The sequence below is a fragment of the Eulemur rufifrons genome, chromosome 8 (assembly GCF_041146395.1).
Source record: "Eulemur rufifrons isolate Redbay chromosome 8, OSU_ERuf_1, whole genome shotgun sequence".
Taxonomy (NCBI): Eukaryota; Metazoa; Chordata; class Mammalia; order Primates; family Lemuridae; genus Eulemur; species Eulemur rufifrons.
In genome coordinates this window covers 32,706,682-32,730,352 of record NC_090990.1, presented here as the reverse complement: position 1 = coordinate 32,730,352, position 23,671 = coordinate 32,706,682, and the positions used below count along the sequence as shown (strand labels likewise).

Genomic DNA, 23,671 nt, shown 5'->3' with positions numbered 1-23,671 from the left:
GGTGGGGGGGTGGGAATTCAATACCCTACTCGCAGCGCTAGACAGATCAAGACAGAAAATCAACAAAGGAACATTGGGTGTAAATTGAACTTTAGAACAAATCAACTTAACAGACATTTCCAGAATATTCCACCCACAACTACAGAATATACATTCTTTTTAACACATGGAACATTCTGCAAAACAGACCACATGTTAGGCCACAAAACATGTCTTAACAATTTTTTTTTTTAATTTCAGCTTATTATGGGGGTACAAAAGTGCAGGTTACATACGTTGCCCATGTACTTGCCCATCCCCCCAAGTCAGAGCTCCAAGCATGCCCATTCCCCAGACAGTGCGCATCGCACTCATCATGTAGGCATACACCCATCCCCTCCCCCCACCCCCCACCTCAGTCTGATATCCAATTGGTATCATTCCCAAATGTGCATTTAGGTGATGATCAGGGAAACTAATTTTCTGGTGAGTACATGTGATGCTTGTTTTTCCATTCTTGGGATATTTCACTTAATATAATGGGTTCCAACTCTCTCCAGGAGAACCAAAGAGATGTCATATCACCGTTATTTCTTATAGCTGAGTAATACTCCATGGTATACATATGCCACAATTTAGTAATCCATTCATGAATTGATGGGCATTTGGGTTGTTTCCACATCTTTGCAATTGTGAATTGTGCTGCTATAAACATTCAGGTACAGGTGTCTTTGTCATAGAATGACTTTTGTTCCTTTAGGTAGATGCCCAATAATGGGATTGCTGGATCGAATGGTAGGTCTATTTGAATCTGTTTAAGGTATTTCCATAATGCTTTGCACAGGGGTTGCACTAGTTTGCAGTCCCACCAGCAGTGTATGAGTGTTCCTGTCTCTCTGCATCCACGCCAACATGTGTTATTTTGGGACTTTTTGATAAAGGCCATTCTCACTGGAGTTAAGTGATATCTCATTGTGGTTTTGATTTGCATTTCCCTGATGATTAGGGATGTTGAGCATTTTTTCATATGTTTGTTAGCCTTTCTTATATCTTCTTTTTTGAAATCATATCAGGTATCTTCTCAGGCCACAATGGAATAAAGCTAGAAATCAATGCAGAAACTGTACAAACACATGAAAATTAAACAACATGGTCCTGAAAAATCACTGAGTCAACAAAGAAATAAAGACAGAAATTTAAAAATTTTTGAACAAATGAAAATGAAAACACAACATACCAAAACCTGTGGGATACAGAAAAAGTACTGCTAAGAGGGAAGTTTATAGCATTAAATGCCTATGTCAAAAAAGTAGAAAGATCACAAAATTAACAAGCTAACATCACACCCTAAGGAACTAGAAAAACAAAAACAAACCAAACCCAGGGTTAGCAGAAGAAAAGAAATTAACAAAGATCAGAGCAGAACCAAATGAAATAGAAACCAAAAATAAAAAATAAAAAATCAAACAACAAACAACAGATCAACAAAATGAAATGTAAGTTATTTTAAAAGATTAACAAAGTTAATAAACCACTAACTAGACTAAAGGGGAAAGAAGATCCAAATAAACACATTCAGAAAGGAAACAAGAGACAAACAATTGATACCACAGAAATACAAAATATCATTAGAGACTTATGAATAACTATGATCTCACATACTAGAAAACCTAGAGGAAATGGACGAATTTCTAAAAACATACAATCTGCCAAGATTGAACCAGGAACAAATACAACTGAATAAATCAGTAATGAGTAGCAAGATTGAATCAGCAATAAAAAATTTCACGACAACAACAAAAACCTCAGGACTAAATGGATTCAGAGCCAAATACTACCAGATGTACAAAGAAGAACTGCTGCTAATCCTACTGAAACTGAAAAGATCGAGAAAGAGGGAATCCTCCCTAACTCATTCTACAAAGCCAGATCACCCCGATGCGAGAGCCAGAAAAGGATGCAATAAAAAAAGAAAACTACAGATATATATCCCTCATGACCAAAGATACAAAAATCCTCAATAAAATACTAACAAACCAAATCCAAAAGCATATCAAAAGAATAATTCACCATAATCAAGTGAGTTTCATCCCAAGAATGCAAGAATGGTTCAATATATGCAAGTCAATAAATGTGTTTCACCACATAAACAGAATTAAAAACAAAAGCCACGTGATTCTCTCAGTAGATACAGAAAAAGCATTTGATAAAATCCAGCATCTCTTCATGATAAAAACTCTCAAAAAACTTAGCATAGAAAGAACATACCTAGAAATAATAAAAGCCACATATGACAAACCCACAGCCAACATCATAATAGGGAAAAGTTGAAAGCATTCCCCCCATAGTAGGCCACAATTGGGATCAGCCTACTCAAAAGTATATAGGACAAGGGCCAAAGATTGCCAGCAAGATAGCATCAAGCATTCTTTTTTAGTGAGACCTTGTAGCAGTTCATAGAACTAGCTACACAGTTGTCCAGGAGCTATACGCTTTGTCTCCATTTCCCCAGGTGATGCTTAGGTACAAAGAAATGAGATCCACATTAGATAGGTTTAGGAGTTGCCCTGACTTAAAAGCCTCATGTTCCACAGGAGCCAGTATCTCTTATAGCAATTCAGCGTCCCAATAAGGGTCATGCTAAGTTGCAAGAGTCACTGTACTCAGGGAAGCCCACAGATTTGACTTCTAACTAGGTATTTATAAGTCTTTTAGTTCTTACCAATCAGGAGTCATTTTTGACCATAATGTTGCTCAGGAACATAGCTGACATTTTTATCTTTGTCAGGTGTCCAGGGGAATATAATTAAAAGTCAAAAGTCAGAATCTCACGTAGAAGAGTTTCCCTTTATCTACACACATATTAACTCATTCATTCCTTACTACAATGAAATGTTAGTTACTACTATTATATCATTTTACAGATAAGGATACTGAGATACAGAGAAGTTATGTAACTTGGCCAAGGTCACACAACTAATTATAAAGATGCTAGAACAATAATCCAGGCAGTATAACTCCAGTATGTGCACTCTCAATCACTGTGTTAGGCAGGATAATAGTTCTCCAAAGATATCTGCACCCTAATTATCAGAACCTATGAATATATTTTATTATATGGCAAGGGGGAATTAAGGTTGCAGAGGGAATTAAATTTACTGATCAACTGACCTTGATACAGGGAGATTTTCCTGGATTATCTAGGTAGGCCCAATGCAATCACACAGGCAAGCAGGAGAACAGGGAAGCAGGAGATTCAATGTCAGATTGATACAGTGTGAGATACAGACATTGCTGGCCTTGAAGATGGAGGAAGGCGCCATGAGCCAAGGAATACAGGCAATCCCTTGAAGCTGGAAAGGGCAAGGAAACAGATTTTCCCCTAGAGCCTCCAGAAGGAATGCAGCCTTGCCAACGCTTTGATTTTAGCCCAGTGAGACCCATTTGGACTTCCAGAACTGTAAGATAGATTTATGTTGCTTTAATCCACCAAGTTTGTGGTAATTTGTTATGACAGCAATAGGAAACTAATACACTCATACTGTACTGCATCTCATGCTGTACTATATTTCTTGCTGCCAGGCTTTCCCACTGCTGTTTTGTTTCTGCATGTAACATTCTGCCTCCTTGTCCTACTTCTGGAGAGCCTTTCCTGGCCTCTTCTTTAATCTGGATTGGTTGGTTCACTTCTGTGTTTTTATCTTACTCCATGGCAATTCTCATATTGCATGTCAAATAATGCAGACCTTAGCTACCTATAAGCCCTCTTTCCTGTTCACCTTTTAAAGTTTAACTTAAACATCACTATTGCCTGGAAGGGTTTCCCGAGCCCCAGTCCCCTAGCCAGGACTAGGTGTTCTTATCTGTTCTCCTACCACCTGCTGATTTTTGTCATAAAACTTACTCTTTTAATTATAAATGTTTACTTGTCTGTCTCTCCCACTAGACACCTATTCCTTCTCGTCTTAGTATCCTCAGTACCCAGTTCTAGTACCTACTGCACTCTGAGGACTTAAACAACGTTTGATGAATGAATGAATCAATCAATCAATGATTCTATTTCTTGGAATTGCTGTTGGAATATCTTGAAGTTGAATATCAACTTTTTCTCTCCATCAGGGTACAGAAATTAAGAAAAAGAGTTCACTGTGGGCACCGTAAAACATATAAGAGATCTAACTCTGCTAATCAGGGGTTTATCCCTTTTAGCATTCATTCTCTCAAATAATTATTAAATTTTAGCACTATTTCCATAGATAATAGCTTGGTTATTTTTCCTTTTCCTGCCAATTTTGCATGAGAAAAAATCAAATACTTTACCTGGCATAATATTTTGGCACAAAGACTGAAATTCTACTATGTGGTCCAAGACTTTTGAGCCAAAGAAACTTCTTTGGCTCTTGATCTACATGGACTCCTTAGATTTTTATCTTTCAGCTACTTCTCAGGTAAGAGTATTTCCATTCACCCTCCACAGGACTCTGTATATTCTTGCCTGCAAAAACATCCAGGCAAGATGCCCTCTTCCTCACCAGCATTCTTAGTCTGGAGAGCCCCTTCGTGAACTCTTGAATCTAGACCTGAATTGGATGGGACAAAGCTTCATCTAGACTTTTTGTTTCTCCTACAGGCTCCCCAGTAAGTGAGTTTGATTCTTATGATTCATAGAAAAAAGCTTTTCTTTTCCTTGATGTCTGTATACTTTGTGAGACCAGCCAGAGTAAACATTGATCTTTAGCTGAGATCATGACTGTTTTATAAACAAATTTAAAGTTGATTTAAAGAAAAGAAAAGTAAATTATATCACATAGAGCATGAGAACCCATAAATGCATAATTGACAACTTAGGTATTCTAAAGGTATTCGGGGAATCTTTCTGAAGAAATAATAAGCACGAGGAAGAACATTCTATTTAGCAATTTTGTTTCCTGCCTTTGGGGTTAGAGCAGCAAAGGGGTTAAAAACCATATAAGAACACAAGGAGATGCTGGCCAATTGATGGGATTGTACAGTAATGTAATTTTTATTCAGAAAAGTTGCCGACACTAGAGATTTTTCTTATGAAGAACTCCTTACATCCAATGGATGATGTGAATACATTTAGAACGCTGAGTGAAGACTTAATGTCTTCTATCTGATTGGTGTTTATATGGAATCAGGTTACTGTAGAATGTGGAAGAATAGTTGGAATGGTTTCAGTCCAGTTTAATTGAGTTTGTTTTGACATTCTTGCTGCCTCACTCAGGTCAAGTAGCAAGATTAAACAAAAGAACAGAGCTAGAGGATAATATGAGGCCTGGACCAAAATGCTGTAAATGTTAGGAATGGCATTCTTACTAGCATATGAAACCTTTAAATAAAGAATGTTATGTGGGATATGCATTCATCTCCATATTAAAAAGGCCATGTTGGAAATGTCATAAGTTTAGACAAGATGAGGATTAAGATTGCCTGAAAATTAGTCTTTTGATTATTATGAGAATTTGATTATAGTTCATATGACATTTATGCATAGACATTTTCCTTTAGATTATTTGAGATTAGACTCTGCTTGAAATAAGGGGATTTTTAGATATTAGAATAAAGGAGTTAACCGTAGTTATATTTGGAACACTGACATACTAACAACATTTTTTTTGAGTGCATGCGGTATGTCAGACATTCTAAGTACATTATATATATATATTATATTCAGTATGTAAACACATTGTATTCTGATGTCTTAATTCAGTGCACACAGTCTCAGAAAAGTATCCAGGAAATCTTTTTCCTCCTGGAAAAAGGGTATCTGGGTAATTTTTTAATGCTTTAAAAGAAATCTGAATGCTATTTGGAAAACTCTCAAAAATAAACATTTGCTCCTTCAATATTGTTGTTGATAAAAAATAGCTTTGTATATCCTTTTTCCTTTTGAAAAGCAGCTTATTGTTTAGTTTTTCTCCCCACTGATGTAGGCTACTGAATGGAGCAGAGTAATTTCTGAAATCAGTTTACAATTATATGTTGCCCTTTTTCCTGTTTGAATATTCAGTAACCCAGGTGGTAGGCATTAGCCTCTAACATCCATTTTGGCAGCATATGTACCTTGTGTGTGTGTGTGTGTGTGTATATCTATATCTATCTATCTATATCTATATCTATATCTATATATACACACACACATATATGCTATGTCTGCAGAGAACTGATTGAGGAGGGTGGTATTTTTTTCTTCCAATCTATGTTCAAATCTGTGAACTAAAAAGGAGGCATCTAGGCCAGGTGCGGTGGCTCACGCCTGTAATCCTAGCACTCTGGGAGGCCGAGGCAGGTGGATCGCTCGAGGTCAGGAGTTCGAGACCAGCCTGAGCAAGAGCGAGACCCCATCTCTACTAAAAATAGAAAGAAATTATCTGGCCAACTAAAAAATATATATAGAAAAAAAAATTAGCCGGGCATGGTGGCACATGCCTGTAGTCCCAGCTACTCTGGAGGCTGAGGCAGGGGGATCACTTCAGCCCAAGAGTTTGAGGTTGCTGTGAGCTAGGCTGACGCCACGGCACTCACTCTAGCCCGGGCAACAGAGTGAGACTCTGTCTCAAAAAAAAAAAAAAAAAAAAAAAAGAAAAGAAAAGCAAAGAAAAAGAAGGCATCTAATCTGTAGTTCTGAATAGATTGGTTATCCACTAGTATACAGGGTAACTTGTTCTGTAACTCTTATGTGCCACAGAGTTATAAGAGGGAAATGAAATTACTGTTTTTAAAGTAATTATGTTCTATGCTATTAGATTTTTAAGTGAATTTTTGAAATTCTTCACATTTTATCTTTTTCTCTACATAAAATGTTTCTAAAATAACAACAAAAACAATCTTTTAGAATATATACCTAATTTCCTTATATGGATCCAAGTAAAAGAATACTGGAAAACTAGGTAATGTAGGGTTATCTCTGTAAGTGAATGCCTGGGTTTGGGAAGCATCATTGTTCTTTAACTGTGATTGCTGGCACAGATGGAGAGCAGAGACCACTGCCTGTTGAAGCTGGTGCTGAGAAGGACCGTGGCTGTTCTTTAGAGGTTAATACAAGGAAAACCTCTTGATTTGCCAGAGGAGTCTGGGAGAGGAGCAGATGGCTGCAAGAAGGGCCCTCCAGCTTACTCAGCTGCTCTGAGAAGCTTAGGGTCACCTCTCTAACACAAACAAACCAAGTAGCTCTCAGGGTAATGGGGCAGCATCATTTGTATTCCCGAATAACAATACCACTCCTCACTTTACAATCTCTTGCACCCTTACCCAGTGTGTGGACACCATCTGCTTCTTGTGAACTTATGTAGGCCACGGCCCTGGCCAGTTGGAATTGCTATTGAATGAATGATATCTTTGGGAAATGTGTTCTTTACAAATTACTTTCACATGACTCTGATAGGTGGATAAGTATTATTATGTCTATCTGCATAATTAAGAAACTGAGGCAAAGAGGAATTTAGGGGTACTGGAATTACAGCTCAAGCATTCTCATTCCTGATCTCTTTATATCATAATATTAGTCCACAGAGCCATTCCAGTGCTCTTGTTCAGGCAGTAGTTACCCAGCTTTTGAGTAAGGCTTTCTGGAAAGGAAATTAGTTATTTTGTAGATGTTACTCTCACTGTTTTAAGCCTTCTCCAGGCTTCTGTTTTCTTTTTCTATTTTTTTTTATATTTCCCTTGACCATCTTGTCTTCGTCAGGCATCCAGGCTTCTGTTTTGCTAGATGACAGAAAGGAATGAAAGAGTGGCTGCTTTATTTTCTGCTGTTATACTGCTGTGACCTTCCAAGAGACAGGAATTAAGTAAGGTTTAATTTACATTATGCAGTTGCATCAAAATCAAATTTATTCAAGAGGAAGCATTCTCATTCAAAGGAGTTAGTTTATATATTTGCATATGTTTAATTATATATGCATATATGTTACATATATATTTTAACTAACTATGAGAAAAATTATTCTTTTTGTAAACCACAGCTCTTCTTTTCCCTGCCATTGGCTGAAATGACATTCATTTTCATGCATTAACACCTGCCTAGGGGCATGGTGAATCAAAAGAGCAATGAGCAAAGTGGTTTTAATTGCCCAAGCTTTACTAGAGCGTTTCTTGTACTCAGAAACACAAAAGACTTTGAATGGTGTCAGAGGGCTGTACTGAGAAGTGCTTTCCTTTAGAACTCCAAGCAGATGATTCACTCACTGTGCTGTTGAGTCTCCTACAGATGAGTTCATGAGCACATCTTCATTCCAACTGTGAGAGCATCACAGCACTTGTCAGTTTCAGTTGCCTTGATCATTTGCCCAGAAAACCTGGCAAATGACAAGTCAGTATTTACTAACTTGTCGTTAGTGCCGGACTCTGTCTTTATAGAATTGGACTTGCTAATTACCTTTATAAAGTTTTGTATACATACTTTAAACTGCAGAGTCATATTAAATATATTGTCATGGTTAAGAGTACAGGCTCTGGAGCCAGACTACCTGTGTTCAAATTCCACCTCTACATTTTACAAACTGTGTGATCTTAGACAAGTTCTTTTATCTCTCTGATCCTCAGTTTTCTTGTCTGAAAAAAGGAGATAACAACTGAACCTACTTCGTAGGGTTGTTCTGAGGATTTAATTGAATGGAAATCACTTAGAACATAAATATTTTTTGGCATGTAGTAAGTATCCAGTAAATGTTAGCTAATGAAACTGTTCATATGTTCTGTTTTTAAAAATAAGTTATAAAAATTGGCAGAAGAATGACATCTGTCTATTTGAGGTATAAATATGAATTATGGAAAATAATCTTGGTGCTTCAATATTATTAGCTTGTATACATATTATTGTTACTTTGCTCACCATCCAAGTAAACTTATTTAAATACTGGATGATTTCATTTTAATCACAAAAATCAGGAATTTTATAAACATGTTTAACCCTCTGTGAATTATAGATACCATTATATACATTAAAAATTCAGTTTAATGTTCATTTATTCATTCATTCATATACAAACAGACCATTGTCATACCCTTACAGTGTGCCTGGATGAAAATATGGAGATGAAAAAGATATAACCCCTGCTTTCAAGGAGTTCACAATCTAAAGGGAAAGACAAACATGAAAACTATTCATTACATTAATGTCAAATGCTATAATAGAGATATGACTGATAAAAAATGAGAGCTCAGGAAGAAGCACTTAACTAGTTGTCCAAAGAGATCAGGGAAGACTTCCCAGAGTAGGGACTCATGTGAGTCAAGAATTAGGATGAGGAGGTGAAAAGGTCATGCATACCTGTTATATGGAACTTTACATGCAAAGGCATAGAGGCTAAGAAAATAGAGAAAACATAGCACAGTTAAGAATCTGCAAATAGTTTGATGTGTTTAGTATGTTGAAAAGTGGTGGGAATCAAGTCTGAAGAGATAGAAAGATAGCACATCTTAAGAAGTTTGAACTTTATCCTATAATCATTGGGGAACCATTGAAGGATTTTAAGCAATTCAGTTCAGCAAACTCTTTTATAAATGTTTATTCTGTGCCAGATTCCTAGGTAGCAGAAATATAAGATAAATAGGTCACAGTTTTATAGGAATGACATGATTGTATTTCTCCTTTGGGAAGATCATTCTGGTCATGTTTGTGGAAGATGGGTAGAGGGAATAAGACTTGGGAGAGAAAGATTAGTTAATCCAGTCAAAAGTTTATTATGATCTTGAATTTAGGCAGTATCAGGGGATTTAAAGGAGAAGGACTAGAATGGAGAGAGATACTTAGGAGACAGGATCTACAGGATGTAGTGACCTTTTGAATATGAAGCAGGAGAAGCTAAAGATAAATCCCAGAGCAGTGGCTGCTGCCTGCCTCTCCAGCCTCATCACATGCCATTTTACCCCTTCCTGTTGGCTTTCCAGTCACTCTCGTCTTCTTTCCGTTCTTTGAACATTCCACGTTCCCCTCTGCCTCAGTATATCTGCATACTTTTCTGCCTCTCTTTTTCTCTATCTGGAGTCCTCCTTACCACTACTCTTCCATTCCCTGTCCTTCCACCTATTAATTCCTACTTATTCTATACAATTCTGCACAAAATGTTATTTCCTCAAGGAACTTATCCCTTATCACCCTTGTCCCTAAATCAGGTACTTCCTATCATACACTGTCCTATCATTCTTCTTCATAGCACTTATCACAATTAGAATTAAATAATTACTTGGAGATTTTGTTGTTTAATATCTTTCTCCCAAACAAGAACATAAATGCCATAAGGTCAGAGATCATTAGATTTTTTCAACAGATGTATCCTTGGGATCTCACATACAGTAGCTGTTAAATAAATATTAGTTGAATGAATGAATGAACCTTGATTTAAGATTTTTTTTGGGGGGTGGACAGAGTCTCGCTTTGTTGCCCGGGCTAGAGTGAGTGCCGTGGCGTCAGTCTAGCTCACAGCAACCTCAAACTCCTGGGCTTAAGCGATCCTACCGCCTCAGCCTCCTGGGTAGCTGGGACTACAGGCATGTGCCACCATGCCCGGCTAATTTTTTCTATATATATTTTAGTTGGCCAGATAATTTCTTTCTATTTTTTTAGTAGAGATGGGGTCTCGCTCTTGCTCAGGCTGGTCTTGAACTCCTGACCTTGAGCGATCCACCTGCCTCGGCCTCCCAGAGTGCTAGGATTACAGGCGTGAGCCACTGCGCCCAGCAAGATATTTTTTTTGAAAGAGGGAAAGAATATTTATGTTTTGGCTCTTTGAATTTCCTGTAGTCACAAAGAGAAGGACAAGTGCTATGACTTTTTGGTTACCAAATTGAATCTTACCAGGGAAACTGCATGTTGCAAATTCTCTGCCATTTGTCCCTGTTAGAATTCCATTTTGCTCTCAGTTTGGTAATTAAGTATCATAGTAGCTGGCTATATGTAAACAAAATATTAAAATTGAGTTAGTATGATTTATCAATGCCTTAATTTAAAAAAAAATTTAAATAAGCAACTCCAGACATCATCTGAGTTTCCTAATCTAAGAAAATAAAGTTGATGTTTTAGAAATGTTATAATGGAAAATAAAATGTGGTTGTTAGGAGCTTAGACTCTGAAGCCAGACTTCCAAGGTTCCAACCCTAGCTCAGCCTCAGTTTCTTTACTAAGAAAAATAGGGATAATAATAGTATTAAACACATAATTTTGTGGTGAGGATTAAATGATATATGTAAAAGAACTTAGAAAGTGCCTAGCACATGGTAAGTGCTTAAAAATGTTCCTGGTTAACAGAGCAGAACTGAATGAAATTTAAACCAAAAAAACAAAATACAAAGCATCAACAAAATGAAAAGTTGGTTCTTTGAAAAGATAAACAAAATCGATAGACCACTAACTAGACTAACAAGAAATAGAAGAAAAAGAATCCAAATAAGCTAAATCAGAAATGAAAAAGGAGACATTACAACTGATACCACAGAAATATAAAATATCATCCAAGACTAGTATGAAAACCTCTATGTACACAACCTAGAAAATCTAGAGGAAATGGATACATTTTTGGAAACACACAACTCCCAAGCTTGAATCGGGAAGAAAATAGAAATCCTGAACAGACCAATAACAAGTAGCAAGATTAAAACAATAACAAAAAAATCTCCCAACAAAAAAAAAAAGCCCAAGACCAGATGGATTCACAAATTCTACCAGACCTACAAAGAAGAACTGGCACCTATCCTACTGAAACTGTTCCATAACACCAAGAAGGAGAGAATCCACCCTGATTCATTCTATGAAGCCAGTATCACCATGATATCAAAACCAGGAAAGGACACAACAACAAAAACACTACAGACCAATATCTCTCATGTACATAGATGCAAAAATCCTCAACAAAATACTAGCAAATGGAATCCAATAGCACATCAAAAAGATAATTCACCATGATCAAGTGGGTTTAACCCCTGGGATGCAAGGATGGTTGCATACCTACAATAAATGAGACTTAACACATAAACAGAATTAAAAACAAAAACTGTAGGATCATAAATAGATACAGAAAAAGCATTCAATAAAATCCAGCACCACTTTCATGATAAAAACCCTCAACAAACTAGGCATAGAAGGAACATACCTTAAAATAATAAAAGCCATATATGACAAACCCACAGCCAACATCATACTGAATGGGGAAAAGTTGAAAGCACTGAAGATACACAAATGGCCAACAAACATAAGAAAAAATGCTCAGTATCACTAAACATCAGAGAAATGCAAATTAAAACCACAATGAAATACCATCTTACTCCTGCCAGAATGGCCATTATTAATAAGCAAAAAAAAATAGATGTTGTTTTGGAGGGGTGAAAAGGGAACACTTACACACTGTTAGTGGGAATGTAAATTAGTGCAACCTCTATGGAAAACAGTATGGAAATTCCTCAAAGAACTAAAAGTAGACCAGCCATTTGATTCAGCAATCCCACTACTGGGCATCTACCCAAATGAAAAGAAGTCATTATATCAAAAAGACACCTGCACCCAAATGTTTATCACAGCACAATCACAACTGCAAAGATAAGGAATCAATGTAAGTGCCCATCAGTTGATGATTGGACATGTTTCAGACATTAGCAGAGATTTTGAAAGAGACTGAGCTAGGGCCTTCTTTCTCCCAACTGGTGCATGATTACCTTTCTCAGCTTTCAAAAGAGTTTGAGCATTACTTCCCAAACACAAAAGACCTTCCTGGAACTGGGAAGTAGTGGACCCACAACCCATTTGTGAATAAGCCAGGTAATCGACTTTGTCCGTGCTAGAAGAGGATCAACTGCATGAGATTGCAAATAATAGTGGTCTTAAAAGTATGTTTAAGACAACTTCAGATCTCCATATGTTCTGGATTAAAGTCAAGGCAGAATATCCTGAGATTGCCACAAAGGCACTGAAAAGCCTGCTTCCATTTCCAACATCCTATCTTTGTGAAGCAGAGTTTTCTGCTTTGACAGCATCCAAAACGAGATTATGGAGTAGACTGGACATAAGCAACAACACACTTTGGTTGTCACTGTCTCCCATCACCCTCAGATGGGACCATCTAGTTGCAGGAAAACAAGCTAAGGGCTCCCACTGATTCTGCATTATGATGAGTTGTATAATTATTTCATTATATATTACAATGTAATAATAATAGAAATAAAGTGCACAATAAATGTAATGTGCTTGAATCATCCCGAACCCCACCTACCCCCGGTCTGTGGAAAAATTGTCTTCCATGAAACCAGTTCCTGGTGCCAAAAAGGTTGGGGACTGATGATGTAATGGATATTGTACCCCCTAAATCTATTGAAAAAAAGTTCCTGATTAAAAATTACCTATTTTCTTTTTTAATCAAAGGAAACAACTGGCTGTATTTAGGAAGTATATTGATTTGAAAGAAATGCTATAAATTTATTTTTCCTAGTTTTTAAAGCCCAAGATGTTTCAGAATGTGAAGTTATGATCATTTTAATTTCTGTTATCATGACTATAATTATGCAATAAAATTGGGGCAAATCACATAACTTCTGCGAGCCCACTCCTCACCTATGAAATGATTACCTCTTAGGTCCCTTATTATTTGATTCTAGGTAAAATCTCTCTCTTGTAAACTAGAATTTAAGCTCCATGGGCATAAATGTTAAAGCTTTTTCAGTTAATATGATTCATTTCAACAACTGGAGGACCAAGTAGTTTCATGTAGAGGTGATATTTGAGCTAAGCCATGAAGAACATAGGATTTCCTTATTTGGAAAAGAGAATATCTATATCTGTATATCTATATATCTATATCTATATCTATATCTCTCTCTATGTGTGTATGTGTGTGTGTGTGGATATATATATATCTGTCACAAATGTCCAAATAGAAAAATGGCCCTTAGTACTTTTTGTTTAGTCTAAGGTTGAGTCTAGCTAGCATGGCCCTGGATTTCCCAGCCTTAATACTGGCAGAGAAAACTATTAAGTGAACAATTTTCAATCAATTCCCATTTCCTCTTGTGCTACCATTCAGTTTAGAAGTGAATCAGAACTCTTTCAAGCCATGAACCACTCATGGATTTTTAACAGTTTCTTGCTGATCTTATGGTTTTCAGAGCTTTTACTGCACATTTTGGCATGGCTAGCTCTAGAAAAGACTACCAGCAAAGTATTTGGTTTTTAGGGGCTGTGAGGCCAGTTCAGCACATTTTTAAAATCTTGCCTAAGTGGCAATTGCAGCATGTTGAAGGCAAAGAAAGTGTGGCACATTTATAGGATGACATGCTGGTAGGAGCTCACCTAATAGCAGGTATATATAGAAGGCCAGCAATTTTCCTGGAAGCTGAGAAGATGTCAGAGCCATTGTGATATGTAATGGAGAAGGGGCTATGGTAGGATGAGATAACCACTTTACCCCTGTCAGAATGGCCATTATTAAAAAGTGAAAAAGAACAATAAATGCTGGCATGGATGGAGACAGATAGGAACACTTTATACACCGTTAGTGACTGCAAATTAATATAAAGTCTATGGAAAACAAGATAGAGATTCCTCAAAGAAAGAAATGTAGACTCACTATTTGATCCAGCAATCCCACTACTGGGTATCTACTCAAAGGAAAAGAAGTCATTTTATCAAAAAGACACCTCTACGTGAATTTTTATTGCAGCACAATTCACAGTCGCCAAGATGTTGAACCAGCCTAAGTGCCCATCAATTCGTGAGTGGATTAAGAAAATGTGGTGTGTATATATACACACCATGGAGTACTATTCAGCCATAAAAAGCAATGGCTCACACCTGTAATCCTAGCACTCTGGGAGGTGGAGGCAGGAGGACTGCTTGACGTCAGGAATTCAAGACCAGCCTGAGCAAGAGCAAGATCCCATCTCTACCAAAAATAGAAAAAATTAGCTGGGCGTGGTGGCAGGGGCCTGTAGTCCCACCTACTCGGGAGGCTGAGGCAGGAGGATTGCTCGAGCCCAGGAGTCCAAGAGTTTGAGGTTGCGGTGAGCTGTGATGATGCCACTACACTCTACCTGGGGCAACACAATGAGACTCTATCTTGGGGGGGAAAAAAAGGCAATGCAATAATGTCTTTTACAGCAACTAGGGTGGAACTTGAGACCATTATCCTAAGTGAAGTATCTCAGCAATGAAAAAACAAACACCACATGTATACTCTAATAATTGGGAGCTAAACAATGGGCATGTAGAGATATAAAGGTCTTTAAAAACCAAGAAGGGAGGCCGGGCGCGGTGGCTCACGCCTGTAATCCTAGCACTCTGGGAGGCCGAGGCGGGTGTATTGTTTGAGCTCAGGAGTTCGAGACCAGCCTGAGCAAAAGCGAGACCCCATCTCTACTAAAAATAGAAAGAAATTATCTGGCCAACTAAAATATACATATATAGAAAAAATTAGCCAGACACAGTGGCACATGCCTGTAGTCCCAGCTACTCGGGAGGCTGAGACAGTAGGATCGTTTAAGCCCAGGAGTTTGAGGTTGCTGTGAGCTAGGCTGACGCCACGGCACTCACTCTAGCCCAGGGAACAAAGCGAGACTCTGTCTCAAAAAAAACAAAACCAAGAAGGGGAAAGGGTGGGAGGGGGTGAGGGGTAAAAACTTACCTATTGGGTACAATGAACACTATTCTGGTGATGGGTGCATTATAAGCCCTGACCTTAAGCATTATGCAAGGTATCCATGTAACAAAAACATTTTTACTCCCTTAATATTTTGAAATAAATAAATAAATTTAATATTCAGGTCCTCAGTCACACCGGATGCATTTCAAATACACAATAGCCACATATGACTGGTGACTGGTACATTAAGTATCACAGATATAAAACATTCCATCATTGCAGAAAGTTCTGTTGGAATGACTGAGTATGTGGGATTTATTTGACTACAGTATTAATAAAACAATACAAACAATTAATTATAATTGGCGCTCCTAAAAATTAGTGCAATGTATGTTTTTGAGAATAAGAACTACCATCCTATAACTACTAATTATGTAATATCATAATATTATCAAGAATTTGTTTAACCAATGCCACAAACTGTATATTTAAAATATGCCAGGTCTTACAAACATACAGGTAGAAGGAACAAGTTCTAGTGTTCAATAGTACGGTACAGTAGCTATAGTTAACAGCAATATATTGTATAATTTCAAAATAGCTAGAAGAGAAGATTTGAAATGTTCCCAACACAAAGAATTAAGGTGTTGGATATTTTAAATACTCTAAATTGATCATTAGACATTGTGTGCATGTATCAAAATGTCACACGTACCCCATAAATATGTACAAATATTATGTATTAATAAAAAAATAGAAAAAATAAAAGCCTATAATTCTTGGGCATCTGAACATTTGATAAGTAAGATGATTTCACAATATGTGTTTTCTTTTTGTATTTTAGGAAAATGTGAATGAAGGATTATCACAAAGGTGATATTTGGGAAAACTTTGTCTATAAAGTAGTTTTTCCCATGAGTTCAAATCAATTTTTGTAGTGGTTGTTTCTGTCACTTTTTTTTGTTACAAGCCCACTGTGTTCCCAGGCACTAAACTATCCACGTGGTTTTTCCCCCCTATTTTAAAGATAAGGTTGTTAAGAGTCAAAGAACGTGAGAGAATCAAAACTATAAATAAAAAATAAAGCCACCCCTAATGAAATAATGGGTCAAGGCAGTTTATCATCAATGACTTGTTAAATCATTAGTGACTGGCTGACAAGGAACTTTATAATGGATGGATCAGGCCAACTACACCAGAACCCACTGCTCCGTCCTAACAGCACAAAAAGAAAGACAATCAGGTTAGGTATCTTCTGATTCGATGCAATAGAAAGTGTATAACACAACCTATGAAGTAATTTCAACAAAGAAAACGTGAATCTGATCAAGTCTCTAGAGCTAACTATTATTTTTCAATAAATAATTGGGGTGCTGGGGAAGAAGGGAACTTGTAGTTTAAGAGATATAACAACCAAATTAAATGTCTAGATCTCGTTTGCATCCTGATTTAAACAAACCTCCAGTTTTGTTTTGTTTTTAAAAAGGATTAATTATGAAAATCTGAACACTGTATAGTTGATATTAAGGAATTATTTTTACTTTTTAGTTCTTTTAGAGTCATACAGAGGTGTTTACCAGTGAAATGGTATTTCTGGGATTTGCTCCAATGTAATCCATGGGGGAGGTGGGGAAGGAGTTGGTAAAGGGTAAGGATTAAATAAATTTATCTTTGTGTTACTAATTGTTGAAGCTGAGTGATGCATACATGGGGACTCATCATACTGCTCTCTATAAACTTTTTTGTTTGAAAACATCTAAGTAAAAAGTAAAATGTCAGAGCACACAATGGGTACTCAATAAATACATGCTGGACTCAATAAAGAGTTTTGAAAACAGGCCCTTATGTGTTTGCTTAAATCAGGAGATTATTGATATGGCAGTAGGTTTGAAATGGGAAAGAAACACTACATTGAACCTATTCTATCTAGCTTTATTCTCCGGAGTAATTACACTTTTAAAAAAAACGTCACTAGGTTACAATAAGGCAAGGAGTACAGATATTTGAAACAGACTTTCAGTTTACATTCTAAGAGATATGAAGAGGAAAAGAATCTCCCAGCAAGCAGACTTACACAGAGCCACTCAGAGCCTTTTGCTTCAGATGGGCCCAGACCTGGAGCATGAGGTATATCAGAGTTAATATAGCTGATGGAGCCCAAACATTTACCCAACTCAAATAAACATGTTCCCAAGAGCATCATGAGCTTTAGCCAAAGCCTCTAGGGAGCCATGTATAAGTAGCTTTTCAAAAATATCTTGCAGAAAATTTCTCAGTTGTTTTATCATTGACCTATTGTGAAGACAGCTGGAATCTAAACTGATACTTGACATTTTGGCTCTAATTCTAGGCTAACCTAGGGCTTCCAAACCATTACAAATGCTCTAAAAACTAAGATTTTAAAATTTTAATATACCTGAAAATTTTTTTCTTTCTTTTTTTCTTTTTTTTTTTTTCTTTTTCTTTTTTTTCTTTTCTTTTCTTTTTTTTTTTTTTGAGACAGGGTTTCACTCTGTTGCCCAGGCTAGAGTTCAGTAATGTGATCATAGCTCACTGCAGCCTCAAACTCCTGAGTTCAAGCAATCTTCCTGCCTCAGCCTTCCATGCCTGGGCTGAAAATTATTTTCTAATAATATTTCTAATTGTGTTGGTTTATAGTTTATAATTCAATTAAATATGGTATTGATTGCCATACAATACAATGTTATACAGAGACAGTATGGTGTAAGAGTTAAGAGTATGCACTTTAGAGCCAGACTGCCTGGGTGTGAATCCCGAATTTGCCACTTACTAGCATAGTGACCTTGAGCAAGTTACTTAACTTCTGTATGCTTATATTTCCTCATACAAAAAATGGAAATAATAGTAGTAATCAGAGTTTTCCAGAGAAGCAGAACTGGTAGGAGATACATACTGATAGATAGATAGGTAAGATTTATTTCGAGGAACTTTCCTATGCAGTTGTGGGAACAGGCAAGTCTGAAATCTGTAGGGCAGGCTAAAAACTCTTGGGCAGGATCTGATGCTGCAGTTTTGTGGCAGAATTTCTTCTTCTGAGAGAAACCTTAGTTTTGCTTTTAAGCATTTCAATTGATTGGATGATGCCCACTCAAATTATTGAGAATAATCTCCTTCAGTTAAAGTCAACTGATTATAGATGTTAACCACATCCACAAAATACCTGTACAGCAAAACCTAGATTAGTGTTTGATTGAATAGGTAGGTACTATAGCTTAGTCAAATTAACATGTAAAATTAACTATCACTCCTATCAAATTCATAAAATTGTGATAATTAAGTGAGTTAATGCATGTAAAACACTTAGAATACAGCCTAATGCATAGGAGGCATTCATAAAGGCTCAGTATTAATAAAAGAGCTTTTCTATGTAACATCATATGTAACATCACATGTTGCTTTGCCAACATTAAGTAAATACTGATAATAAAGTTCTGTGTCTAACATTGTGGGAGATTCAGTTGACAGTCACTATAGAATCATATTATTTCTGCATGGGAGTGAACCATGGAGGTAATCTAGGCCAGCATCTCATCTTAAAAATGTGAAAGCTGAGGTCTAATCTTTTTTTTCATACCATAACCAGAGTGGTTTTGTTGTTTGGGGGTTTTTTTATAGTGATGAACAATACACAGAGAGAGCCCTGCCGTCATGGGCCTTACATCCTAATAAGATTCCCACTAATAACTATTTCTGTCTCATATCTAACCAAGATTCTTACTCATTTTCATGCAGGAAGAGAAGGTGAGATTGGGCTCAGAGACTGTGCTGCAGGCCAAGTTCACCTAAAACATTGAACTGATAAAATAGAAATGTTTCTACTCACCTTTTGGACTCAAGGGCTTGATGCCTAAGCTTTTCCACATTGACATCTCTAACTTATCTGAGATTTTTAACATATCCCTTCTGTGGACTGAAGTCATTTCTCAACAATGTACTTAATATTCCCAGAGTGATCCTGAGGGTCATTAAGAATATACTTTCTTAGCACCTGGTTTGCAGCCACTATGAAACTTAGCCATTAGGAAAATTGTCTCTTACACCCTTCACATGGAGACCCATTTCCAAAAACTGCATAAAAACATTAATAGATCTGTAGGACATGTTACAGTTTTACAAGGTACTTTTCAGTAATAGGCAGCGCAAGTGTTATTATCTCTACTTTACTGAAAGGAAGTAAGGCTCAGAGTTGTAAAGTGAGTAACACAAGGCTACATAGTAAATAGATTCTGGCTGCCTGATTCCTAGTGGAATGTGCTCTCTGCTATGTTACTCCGCTGGCAGTGTCTGGTGGGTATAAGTCTGCAGAGGAGCTGCTTCTCAGCCCTATAGTTCTCTTCCTGAGTTCTTAAGTGAAGGCAGTCTTTACCTACACTTAATCATATTTGAATGTAACTTTTTGACTTTGCTTTAAACAAATGGCAGTAAATATTTTTAAACCTGCAGCTAAGTTTAGCTGAAAAAAATCCTCTTGACGTTTAAAACGTATACATGGAGGCGTGAAGTTAGCAAATTTATTTTTATCTTTTTCTTGCTCTGGAAATTAATCTTAACTTTTTCAGTAATGTGTACCTTTCCTTGGATTGTACCTAATGTGCCTTTAGTAGTGATTATTTTGCTAGGTTTTATGGGTATGCTTATAAATTTGCATCTTATTCTTAACTAACCATAATTGTCTGAAACTTAAATTTTGGAAGATTTTCTCTGCATTTTTTAAGTCTGCCAGGTCACAGTGGTAGCTCTGAAACTTAGTATGTGCACCTTTTACTATTTTCCAAATATTTATCCAACAAATATGAGATTTCTTTTTAGAGATGGGGTCTCACTCTGTCAGCCAGGCTGGAATGCAGTGGCACCATCATAGCTCACTACAACCTCGAATTCCTGGGCTCAAGTGATCCTCCTGCCTCAGCCTCCCAAGTAGCTGGGACTACAGGCACACACCACCACACCCGACTAATATTAATTTTTCTTATTTTTTGTAGAGATATGATCTCACTATGTTGACCAGGCTAGTCTCAAACTCCTGACCTCAAGCAATCTTACCGTCTCGGCATCCCAGAGTGCTGAGATTACAGGCATGAGCCACCATGCCAGGCCAAGATTATTTAAAATTGCTTTCCTGTTCACAGTGTGCAGTTAAACAGGGAAATCTCTGAAATTAGCCTCTCTTTTGTTCCTGTCTCTACTATAGCATTGGGCATATCATATTGAAACCATTTACTTATGTGTCTGTGATTTTTGATGATAAGGACTTTGTTGTGGGATCTTTCAGAGGTAGTGAAACACAATGAAAAGAAAATGAACTTTGAGGTCAGTCAGACCTCCTGGTTTCCAAATCCCAAGTCTATCACTTGCTAAGGCTTTGGGCAAATTTCTTAACTTTTCTCAGCCTCGGTTTACATACCTTTAAAATAAGGAAAATAATACTGACTTCATATGATTTTTGTGATAAATTATTAAAAGCACCCAGTGCTTAACAAATATTTAATGTTTTCATCCTGATTTTTGACAGTATTCCTAGGCCTAGCAGTCCAATACTTAAGGTCTTACTAAACTTTTGTTGAATGACTGATTAGATGAATACATATTCTTGTCAAAGGAGAAGAATCATATTCAAACTAAAGAATAAATAGAAGCCAGGCATAGTTGCACACATCTGTAGTCCCATCTACTTAGGAGGCTAAAGTGGGAGGATCCCTTGAGCCCAGGAGTTCTTGTCCAGCCTGGGCAACATAGCGAGATCCCATCTCAAAAAAAAAAAAAAAAGAATAAATAATGTTTGAGAATGATTTGCTATCAATTTGATCTTTTTCAGTTTAATTGTAACTTAAAAATGCATTCTCTCTACATTTCTAAATTATTGGTGCTGTATGCCAAGTGAGTAGAGGTATAACACTACATAGTCTTATTGCGCCAAGCTATGCCTTCCATGCCTCAAAGGTTTCTTGCCTTTTATGTATGCCACATGGTCACCATTTTGGAATTGTATGTTTTAAGGAAGAAATATTGTCCTAGATCTTCCTTCTATCCTTCCTCATGGCATTCTTTTGGTTTCTCTTTCATTTATAACACTCACCTTACTCTAGATTATACTGATGTTATTTGTGAACTTGTTTTTGCCTACCACATGAAGCTCAAAATCTACTATAGGAGTTCTTATTTGGGGTTCCTTATTAACCTTTTTTTTTCTTTTTTGACACCAGGTCTCACTCTCTTGCCCGTGCTGGAGTGCAGTGGTGTGATCATAGCTCACTGCAGCCTCCAACTCCTGGGCTCAAGCGATCCTCCTACCTCAGCCTCTCAAGTAGCTAGGACCACAGGCATGTGCCACCATGCCCAGCTAATTTTTAAATTTTTTCTAGAGACAGGGTCTCACTATGTTGCTTAGGCTGCTCTCAAACTCCTGGCCTCAAGCAATCCTCCTGCCTCGGCCTCCCAAAGTACTAGGATTACAGGCATGAGCCACCATGCATGCCCCTTATTAATCTTTTTGAGACTATGATGAAGGGTATAAACTATTCCCTGGGAAAAATGTACATATGTACAAGCAAAAATTTTCATATTAGTTCAGGAGGTTCATGGATTCTAGGGTAAGGACTCTTTTTATAGATTGTGTGTTCCTTCAGAGCAATATCTGAGTTTAATTGACCTCTGTGTCTATGGCAGAGCCTACCACATATATAGGAAATACTCAGTAAATAGTTTCTGGAATTGGTGAATTGAAATGCAAAATGAAAATCTTTCAGTTTCTTACTACAGAATCTCTAAACACTGTTTTTTTTCTCTGTGTCCTTAGGCTTTCATCTGAGTGGCACAGTAACTGAACTGGCCACTGCTTCTGAACCAGCAGTGACTTACAAAGTGGCAATCAGTTTTGATCGATGCAAAATCACCTCGGTGACATGCGGCTGTGGAAACAAGGACATATTCTACTGTGCTCATGTGGTAGCGCTCTCACTCTACAGGATCCGTAAACCAGACCAAGTCAAATTGCGTCTTCCTATCTCAGAAACCCTTTTCCAGATGAATAGGGACCAGCTACAAAAGTTTATTCAATATTTAATCACAGCACACCACACTGAAGTTCTTCCAACTGCACAAAAACTGGCAGATGAGATTCTGTCCTCCAACTCAGAAATCAACCAAGTGAACGGTAATTGTACATTTTTGTTGCAAAATAAAACAGTCTTTTTCACCATCACTATCACCAAAGCAACCCTCATGCCTGTACTTTGTTGCCTGTTTAGAGGTTGAGACATTTCTACAATTGCAATCACTTAACTTTAATAAATTCATTGTATCCAAACAACTATGTTTAACTCTTAGTTTCTTAAAGTAATCCAATTGTCTATCTCCAAGGTTTTGATGAAGAAGGAAAGAGAATGTTAGAGTTATATATTGGTCTAGTTTATGGGCTTTATTTATTAATACAATTCCTGTCCTAGGAGCCTGAAATAGGCAACAGTGAGAGAAAGCACAAAATATTTTGTGTCATTCAGTTAATTTAAATGGATATGAGAAGTCACTTGACATTTCAGGATCCTGCATAGCATCAGAGTTATCTTAAGGAGCATCTGTTAGCATTGTGCTTATGAGCTGTATAATGGGAGTACATGGATGGAGAAAGAGATCATGTTCACTCATTCATTCAACAAGTATTTACTGAGTAACTACCATGTGCAAGGAATAGTGCTGATTGTTGAAGGTATAAAACAGACATGGTTCCTGCATTCAAGTAGCTTATAATCTAGTAGAAATAACAGAGAGGTCTGAAATAACTGAAATAAATGCTTGTGGGTTTGGGGGTTTTTTTGTTTTTATTTTTGTTTGTTTAAATGACAGAATCTTGTTCTGTTGCCTAGGCTTGAGAGGAGTGATCATAGCTCACTGCAGCTTCAAACTCCTGGGCTCAAACGATCTTCCTGTCCTAATCTCCCGAGTAGTTAGGACTACAGGCACATGCCACCATGCCTGGCTAATTTTTTCTTATTTTCTTTTTAGAGACAATGTCTCACTATGTTGCCCAGGCTGATCTCAAACTCATGGCCTCAAGTAATCCTCTTATCTCAGCCTCCTGAGTCTGTGGG

The 23,671-nt window shown here is 37.1% G+C and overlaps 1 protein-coding gene across 1 annotated transcript in view; it reads left to right on the top strand.

Moving 5' to 3' along the window:
* The window catches only part of ZSWIM5 (zinc finger SWIM-type containing 5), a 138,909-nt gene that overhangs the window by 77,113 nt on the left and 38,125 nt on the right, over positions 1 to 23,671 (top strand). Inside the window, exon 2 of the mRNA XM_069477865.1 lies at positions 22,381 to 22,737. Within this exon, the coding sequence (XP_069333966.1) occupies positions 22,381 to 22,737 (357 nt within the window). The remainder of the gene's footprint in view (positions 1 to 22,380; positions 22,738 to 23,671) is intronic.